This window comes from Aythya fuligula, chromosome 5 (genome assembly GCF_009819795.1).
Source record: "Aythya fuligula isolate bAytFul2 chromosome 5, bAytFul2.pri, whole genome shotgun sequence".
NCBI classification, from domain to species: domain Eukaryota; kingdom Metazoa; phylum Chordata; class Aves; order Anseriformes; family Anatidae; genus Aythya; species Aythya fuligula.
The window spans coordinates 41,487,828-41,497,704 of NC_045563.1; the positions used below are offsets into that span (position 1 = coordinate 41,487,828).

Here is a 9,877-nt window from a genome sequence, read left to right on the forward strand (position 1 = left end):
ACAAACCATGTCACTGAATGGAAAGCATCTGGGAGTTTAGGGATGTAGCATTTGGATAAAGGAAAATGTAGATAAGGCAAGGCAAAACAGTAGATCTGAAAAAAATGCTTGTTGTAATACATTCATACTGAAATACTGCAGCATGGTTTCTCATACTTTTTCTTCCCTCCCCCCCTCTTTTTTTTCCCTACAGAATACAAGAAGAATCAAAAGCTGCTTGCAGTTCCAGAATACAGTACTCTCTTCAACTTATTTGGTCTTATTTTTTTGCTGTTGCTATTATGAAGTACTTCTTTTCTAATCATTAGCATTTTGCCATTAGCAATTTTAAAATGTTCTGGTGTAAATAAAATCTTAAGAGTTTTCAAATCCTGTCCCCACAAAAGTCAGTGGGAATTGCTGTTAGTACCAGGAAAATTGACTACCATGGGACTGAGATATTATGATATAAATTATCATTAATGAAAGATGTGCATATTCTTCCCATCTTTAAAATGCAAGTGGTAGGTACTAAATCTGCTATGGAATCCTTTACACTGCTCTGCGTCTCAGGTGTTTTTGAAAGGTTCTCTTTCTTTAGTAAGTATGGAACCTTAAAACAGAAGATAAAGGGAGCCTACATGAGATTTACTCACAAATTTACACTTAACCCATCATAGGTCATAAAGCTGCAATAATAGATGTTTTAGCAGAATGTGTGCACTGTCTTGAAACTGGTGAAAGAAAGAGGAGAAAATCAGAAGACTGGGGACTGGTGATCTGGACCCTGGAATATTTTACTTTGTTTTCACTTCTGTCTGGAGCCTGTCAGTTTATAAGGATTTGGTTCAATGAAGTTTTCTTTCTACTAGCTGCAGCCTGTTTGCCAGCAAATTAGAAGCTATTCTCAGTAGTTTCCAAGGAGTGCAGACTCTGCTGTATATATGCCAGAAGTGTATGCCATTGTGATTCAGTATATATGTCCAAATTATTTCAAAGGAAATTAATTTGAGCTGTTAATTCATTCATAAGCTGGTCCTTGTGAACAGCTGACAAAACTTTACTGATAACATGCATTGGTGACATGGATCTGAGACTGATAATAGAGTTTTATTGTGATTATTAGGATAACAGAGTATTTTGTACATTTATGCATTTGGTAACTTACTCTTCTCTAGTATGGTGTATACAAATGCAGGCTGTCTTCCATTCTTACAACGAGGAACACAAATTCTTGCCTTGTTATTGACAGCTTTGATACAAACACTGTTGTCTAGATGAGAAGACTCTGCTACCTATGTCTTGGTACAAGTGACAGTGTTCTTGCTTTCTGTTGAAAGCAGATGACCTCTGACAAAGGTCACCAGTGCATCCAGATCTTGTACCTTTTAGGAAGTCTTTGTTTTTCCAAGCATAAGAAAAATGCACTCTTTTGGTGTGAAACACTCAAGTTGTTTTTTGAAGGAATCTCATATAAGAAAAAGCAGACAAGGGGATTTCTTTTTAAAATGCACACAGCAGCTGACTGCAGTGAGGATTGTACTCACAGTGAGGGGAGAATGAACACACAACTGTTCATTTTAATGAGGAAGTGTAGGTGGAAGCAGATGACCTAGATGATTTTATGAATAAAAGATATAATCTGATGCAATCATTTCATTAATACACACATGGCGCCAAATGAAAACAGAATGTAGCAGATGGCTGTGAGAGGTCTTAGATAGGCGTTTTCAGTTTAGTAGCTAACTACTTAGATTTTGGGGATTACACCAAATGCTATCAAAAATGAAGCATTCATCATGACAGCCTTTGAAAGAAAGTACTGCAGTTTTATAAAAGTAATGCTGCAATATCTCCCTTTGTGACACTACCTAGAAAGTGCAATCACAAGGCTGATGTGGGGCAATACATTTCACATAAAAAATTCTAAAAGGAAAACCTATTATTTACTTAAGTAATAGCTTACAATTGTCCATGAACAGCTCTTGCTTTGCTCTCAATTTGCTATAGTTGGTGGAAACAGTGTTTTATCATGTAATCATGAAATACAGTCAATCATCATGCAGTTTTTAAATCTAAATATAGCATTCATTTATTTGCTGTAATTATGGATCCACTTTGAACAACTGCAAAACAAAGATCACCAGGGAAGAACCTTGGTATAGTACTAAAAATGCAGAGATTTCTTCTGAGATAAAAATATTTGTAAAAAATAGTATAAATATATATCTTTAAAAGGAGGTGGTATGTGGGGGGCACTTCTGTAAGGTCTGGATCCTGTTTTTACATGAGTTCATCTCAGCATAGAGAATAATGAAGTGGGGGAACACTGTTTTCAGTACATGATGTGACAGCGGGTAGGAACAGGCCAGGTGGCTCCTTCATCCCGCCCCAGTCACGCCAGCCACACTTGGCTGCAGGGAGTCTGACACCGGAGCCAAATGTGTCAGCGGGGGGTCCCCATGTGCTCAGCTCTGTGCTTGGGGAACGTGCAGCCTGAGGGATCCAATGGCTTCCTGCACCCTTTACAAAACCAGATCAGAGCAAAAGGGCTGGATTTCTTAGAGAGAATCCGTCCCATCACTTCTTAGAGACAGATTAACCTCTGTTTGGCATCTGACTGAGGACACACACAGTTTTTATTCTTCAAACCTAATCCAAGATCAGCTCTGTCTATATTATTTTAACATGAATTAATATTGAGGCAGGGTCATCTCTGAACATACACAGAAGCTGGAGCTCTAATTTCTTTTTGTAGAGGCTGTTTGAGCTCCTTTGTTATTTTGACTTTTGTATGAATTTTTTTTGCTAATGTAAGTGGAGTTTGTGAAGATTGTGTAATGAATATATATTCTTATGATAATAAGAGTATTCCTGCTGAATTTCATCTGTAAAGGAAGCCTCATTCACTTCAAATGCAAAGCAAAACAAACAAAAATACACCCTCCAACTCAAAAGCCTATGCTGGCAGTGTGAAGCTGACTTTGTTTCTTTTGTATAAAACTGATAAAACCATTGAACAGAACAGGCCTGACCCTGTTGCAAACCAGTATTGTCGCTTCAGTAGGCAATAGTTCTTTGTAAGCCATCAGCTTTGTAAAATATAAAGCTTTGATAATCCTGAATGTTTGTGAATGAAATAGAGGCATGATTTTCTAATTCACATTTCTAATGTGAATACAACACACCCATAGCATTCTTGGCAGCCTGCTGCTCTGCAAATCCTAGCTTTATCACAGGCTGAAGCATTTAGGGGAATGGTGTAAAACCCAAGATGAACCTTGAGAAGCTGAAAATCTTCTTATGTTGGTAACTCTCTCTTACAATTATGACTATACATAGTTTGAGCACTTTGTGATTTAGATAATTTGTCAGACAAGTCCACAGGTTGTCTTTATACATGTGGTGAATAATGGGAATGCAAATAATGACCTTCTTCATATGCTTTGCATTGCTACAGTAAGCACTTGGACAATATCACAATTGGTTCTTACTACTTTTATTTTGACAAATACGTAGGGGCACAAATTAATGACAGCACTTCTTAGTTCCAGAACTCCTGCAGGTAAGTTCGTGATGTATCAAAGTCCTTTGAGTTTTCCAGTCAAAACTTAAAATGTGTGTAAGCATCAAGAAAGAGGTTCTTGGACTGAAATTAAGTGTTTTTGTTTTGTTTTGTTTTGTTTTTACCCAAACTCTCTAAGGTCTGAAGTTCAGTAAACTTCATTGTGTGAGGCCAAGCATCCTCCATGTGAATACGGTTGTGGTAAGACATATGAAGTCACTGTTAGAAAAGGAGAGGTCAGCAATTTCAGAATGAGATTGAACTGCTGCAAGAGCAGGCCTGAAAGTGTTTAACCATATTTAAATCAAAAACTATTTTATAACATTGCTTTTGTGTATGTAGCATTCATTTATGGTATCTCTCCTTCATGTTTCCACAGCTGGGCTACCAGTAGTAAGTATAACTCATCACATATAGCAAACACTGATTGTTCATTAAAAGGTCAGTGTTTGATTTGATCAGAATTAGATTCCTTTTTATTTACTGGTCATAAAAACTGAGATATGTGGGTGTTATATCCTGATGCTAGAGAACAGCTTCCCTTTGTAGGAATCCTTATACTTGACTGTTGACCAAAATCTCATCTCCTTTCTTCAGTAATTTCTGTCAAGGGCTTTCCCTCTCTGTTTGGTCTCCTAAATAGGATTATCATCATTAGCTTCTTAGCATATTCCCTGCCCACTCTCCTACACATGCATTACTGCTTCCTTTACTGACTTGATCTCTTTCATTTTCAGATCCATCTCCAAACACAGACTTTGGGGTAATGTTCAGGGTAGTTGGATAGATACTGGACTCCTCTTAAAAACAAAAGAAACAGCCTCTTCTTTTTAATTATGGTGTTGCTGCAGCAGCAGGTTATGCAAAATCTGTACACACAATGCAAGAAATGTGAGAACCAGCTTGAAGGAAGAACAGAGTCAGGTTTTAAGAAAAAATAGTGGTTACTCAGTGTCTCCAGTAATTCCCAACAGTATGGGAAGGAAACATTCCAGATTATTGAATGCTTCTTAACAGACTCTTGATTGGGAAAGAAGGCAGATTACTAATTTCTGGTAATGAGATATTCATTGACCTCTTATTTGATATTTTCCCAGCTCAAAGATTTGGGGATCCAATCAGGCATCTGACCCAGCATTATATGAATCAGAGACCATCTGCACACACCAAATGAAAAGACAAATCTTGGGGTGTCTAAAACACACAGATGACCTTTGCTCAGATGAAGCTTGGTCTCATCTATTTAGAAAGTACTTAACATCATTAACACGACACAGAATTGGTTGATGAGAGAGCTGCAAAAAAAACAAAGGTCTACACTGTTTACTGTGGCCTGAGCAGTTCTTCTTTGGAAGCAGATTGATTTTACTGAATTTGGCAATAGGAACATAGTGAGCAGACTGACTTGAATTTTTCTTATGTTAATTTTAATAAGATCAGTTCAGCGAAAAGAACAGCAGGTAGGAATCTGTAGTTGATCTTTAAGGAAAGGTAGAGAATACACTTCAGGCTTCACCACCAGGAAAGTGTCAGTTCCAGTTGGTGCCAGTGCCTTATGTGGGGTTGGTAGTGTCTCAGGTACAGTCTGTAAAGGGTACCGGTAAATATATATATTTTAAACACAATATAATATTTTAGGGGAATATGTAGATGGATTGTATGGTAGGAAATTCTTTAAATTACTTTATTCTCGTAGTGCTTAGGGATGCTTTGTGTGAAGGTTTGGTGCCTCTCCTAGCATGAATTCAGCCTCAATCTGGGAGCTGTCTGAAATGGCTATGTATCCGCCCCATTTCTCCTTAGCCATTCTTCTCTCTGTAATCGGGTGAGAGTTAACTGTGCGGTAACTCCACTCTCTTCCAAGGGCACGCGGCTCGCTAAGGTGAGGCCACCGCTGCACGCCGCCGCTCCTTGCCAAGCCCAGGGAGGGACCGGAGCCCGGCAGCCCCCGGGAGCCCTCCTGCGGCTGGGGGTCCCAGCCCAGGGCTGCCGCCGGCTCGGGCGGCTCTTCCTCTGCCCGGCTTCCTCCTCCTCCTCCTCCTCTATTTATTCCGCGTATTCCACCGCCTTTATTTATTTATCTTCGCCGGAATAATAAAAATGAGAAAATCCGAGCGCTGCTTTTGGCTGCTCTCCACCAACCTGTCAGTGACGCAAGCGGAGACTACTTAAAGGCAGATTAGAGGCAGCAAGACATTAAAAGCCAACCTTCCTCCCTCCCCACCGCCGGGCCGCCGCGCCGCGCCGCCACACGAGCATAGCGGGCCGGGCCGGGCTGGGTCGGCCGTCGCGGGGCCCCGAGCCGGAACGAGCCGGGACGAGGCGGGCCAAGGGAAGCCGAGCCGGGTCCGGAGACCTCGGAAGGCTGCCGCGTCCCTCCGCCTGCCCGCCGCCGGACTGCGAGCGGTAGGGGGGGGGTTGCTCTTTTGTTCGTTTTTCGTCCCCACCGCCCCCTGCAACAACAACAACGACCAAACACAATTTTATTAAAAAAAAAAAAAAAAAGAAAAAAAAGAAAATAAAAGAAAAAAGAAAAGAAAAGGAGGGGAAAAAAAGCAGGAAGAAGTGAAGAGATCCGCTTGCCCAAGTCTTTGTCTCCGGATGAACAGCGATGGGGGAATGGACTATTCTAGAGAGGCTACTGGAAGCTGCCGTGCAGCAGCACTCTACTATGATAGGGAGGTAAGGGCAAGGGCCAGGGGAGACGGGAGGCGCGGGGGTCCCAGCCGGGCAGGGCTCGGTTGGAGATTGGAGTGTGCGTGGGGGCGCGGGGCGGGGGGACACCACGCACGCCGCCGTTCTTGTCCCCAGGGATCCCACGGGGGTCTCCCGGCGGGGCAGCCGGGTGACGAGCCGTGCCCTCGGGCCGGGGGTCCCAGCCCCGGTACCAGTCCCGGTGGCGGTGGCGGTCCCGGGGGTCTCCTTCTTTTCGCGAAGCCGAGGCGCTCCGTGCGCGCTCAGCACCGGACAGCTCCCGGGCGGCGGCGCGCCCTGACCGGCTTGTCTGTTGCAGGATCCTGCTGACCGTGGTGGTGATCTTCAGGATACTCATCGTGGCCATCGTAGGGGAGACGGTGTACGATGACGAGCAAACCATGTTCGTCTGTAACACACTGCAGCCAGGCTGCAATCAGGCTTGTTACGACCAGGCTTTTCCTATTTCTCACATAAGGTACTGGGTGTTCCAGATCATCATGGTGTGCACGCCCAGCCTGTGCTTCATAACGTACTCTGTTCACCAGTCTGCTAAGCAGAGGGAACGGAGGTACTCCACTGTCTTCCTCACCCTGGAGAGGGACCAGGAGTCAATGAAACGTGAGGACAGTAAGAAAATCAAGAACACAATTGTCAATGGGGTGCTGCAGAACACTGAGAACTCCACCAAAGAGGCAGAGCCAGACTGCTTAGAAGTGAAGGAGATCCCCAACCCTGCCATCAGAACTACAAAATCAAAGATGAGGAGGCAAGAAGGCATTTCTCGGTTCTATATCATTCAAGTGGTCTTTCGAAATGCCCTAGAGATCGGATTCTTAGTGGGACAGTACTTCCTGTATGGATTCAATGTCCCTTCTATGTACGAATGTGACAGATACCCTTGCATTAAAGAAGTAGAGTGCTATGTTTCTAGACCCACTGAGAAGACTGTGTTCTTGGTGTTCATGTTTGCTGTCAGTGGCATTTGTGTGGTGCTCAATTTGGCAGAACTGAACCACTTGGGCTGGAGAAAGATCAAAATGGCAGTGAGAGGAGTACAGGCAAAAAGGAAATCCATATACGAAATCAGAAATAAGGACCTGCCAAGAATGAGCATGCCTAACTTTGGCAGGACTCAGTCAAGTGACTCAGCTTATGTGTGAGGCTCTGACAGACCTGAAACACGGTGCCAGGTGGAAGAGACCCAGACACTATTAGAGAAAGGTACATTGCTTAGGCAAGCATTTTATCAAACCACCAAGAAAGCCATTAAGGTATTGGATCTGCACTTACTGAACTAGCTGCAAAAATGCAGTGCTATTTAAAAGACTGAAAAAAAAAACCAGCTATAAAACCATGCTTGACCTAGCCTTACAGCTACTACTATTACTACTTTTCTTTCTAACAATTGGGTGGTACCTGTTGGAGTGGCTTTTTTTTGGTCATCATTAGGATGAGTTCACAGTTTGGACTGTCTGACTAATTGTTGTAAACATGTAGAATGTTCATATTAAAAATCTGCAAGGATACTCTATATGGGGTGGGATGGGGTGGGGGAAACTGTTGCAATGTGCAGATGTAAGCATGTTTTAAAAGGAGGGTAATTGCACTGTAAGGAACCTGACCACAGCTCAATCAGGACATCTGCTTTCACCGATCTCACAGATGTCTGATGTTATTTTGCTTGTCTAAATCACAGAGTTTATTCCTGGTGTGTATTACTAGCTATTTTCTAACATAGTTTGTACATCAGTTAGTTATGCTAAACAATAAATGCTGAATATAATTTTGCCATTTTTTGTTTGCCTGTCCACACACACACCAGCGACCTTAATCATCATAGATTAGATGTGATCTACAAAATATATCAGTACTTTTCAGTTCATTCCCTAATATGTGCATGAATAAGATGGAGTTGGTTTGTGCCAGCCAAGTTATGTATTTACCTGCAGTTACCTATGACACACATACCAAAGGAACAGAGTACATTGCTTTTAACTGTGATTATATCACCTTCTCTCTGCTCTTATTTATATAAGTGCCATACTTGAAACATCCAACTCTGTACTTAGTCAAAAGGTTGTCTTGGGATACCAGCTGGAATAAAGTGATTTTATACTCTCCTATGTTTATTTTATGCTGTTTGTTTAGTCATTGCAGTGATGTAAGCTAAAATCTCTATTGATAAATAAAATGCTTGCCTTTTTTTTTTTTTTTTTTGGTAAGCCAGAGATTTGTTTTTCTTTACTATTGCATACAATTGCAGAAACATGCAAGGTCAAAATAATTGACATAGAATTCTTCAGGGTTTAAAGTGTCTTGTTGATATTCTGAACTCTAAGTGATAAAACCTGGGAAATCAGAACTATTCATTATGTCTGTTTTCCTCCTTAAGCAAGCTTTCTCTGTGTTCAAAGCCTGATCCAAAGCCCACTGACACCAACAGCCTTCTTTCTGCTGACGCTAAGGGCAACACAATTGGCCGCCAAGGTCACTCTGGGAATAGCCAGAGTACATTTAACTTGTAAATGAAACAATTGCAGCTTTTCATCAGGGAATCCAAACAGTTACCTCAGCTTTTCTGCCTTATAGCTGATTCCAGAAATATACTGTTCCTGTCCCATCAACTTACCTGTAAGCCACTGGGGCAGTCACAGATAAATCTCTATTAATAACAACAATTTTAATAGAGTCTAATAAGTTCTACTTAAGGACCTTATTTAATTCTCATTGAATTCAACAGCAAAAATCTCACTGGCAACAGTAGGACTTGGATCAGGACTCAAAAAACATACAAGTGCATTCCTAACTAAATGCTATCAGCCCTTTAAAGAAAAGGGCCAAAATGGTGCTGGAAAATTTGAGGATACTTTATAATACATGAAGGAGACAAAGGCTTAGATCTGCAAATGTTCTTTTGATTGTGTTTTATTTCAAGCCTGACAATGGATTTTATGTGTTTTGGCCTGGAGATAATGCATACAAATCTTTTCCTTTTGAATTACATTAAATACTTTAAAATTTTGTTCTTGTGGTTTGCCAGCATTGTCACATTAAAAAAAAAAAAAAAAAAAAAAAAGTAAATTAGTTCTTAGATAGTATATTCATTATCATTTTCATTTGTGGGCTTTTTTTCTTCTGTTGTGAAACATAAAAAGACTTTGAGAAATGTCATGTTTTTAAACATTTTTTAAAAATATTTTTCCTTATGTATAACATGAATATTTTTTACGATTTGATTATAGAAATATAGAAACCCTTAAAATGGATTTCTCAAATGATCCTCTGCAATATAAATGCACAGTGATATTGCTAGTTGACTGCATGCTCACTGGAAAACTGCATGTTATTTTTAGAAAGACAACATGGCAGCTAAAATCTCCATCTGCAATATAACAAGCTTCTAAAGATTACTATTTGACACACAAATCCAAGCCTGATTTTCATTTTGCAGAGTCCTGGGGTGCTTTGCAAAATCTCCTTTGGAATATATATTGAAGAGGAAAATGTTTGACAGTCAAAAGCATTGTTTTAATGTTGAAGAAATAGGAGATTGTGTGCAAAGACCTTGATCCATTGCCAATTAAATTTGAAGGAAAAAACTCATGCTGACTCCACTGGGCTTTGGTTCAGGTTCAT

General features: G+C 40.9%; 1 protein-coding gene across 1 annotated transcript; it reads left to right on the plus strand.

The window, feature by feature from the left end:
• Positions 1 to 6,057: 6,057 nt before the first annotated feature.
• On the plus strand, positions 6,058 to 8,364 carry GJD2 (gap junction protein delta 2). The gene is made up of 2 exons (XM_032189215.1): positions 6,058 to 6,226; positions 6,558 to 8,364. The coding sequence occupies exons 1-2, from the start codon at positions 6,156 to 6,158 to the stop codon at positions 7,399 to 7,401; spliced, it is 915 nt and encodes a 304-aa protein (XP_032045106.1). The 5' UTR covers positions 6,058 to 6,155; the 3' UTR covers positions 7,402 to 8,364.
• The last annotated feature ends 1,513 nt before the right edge of the window (positions 8,365 to 9,877 follow it).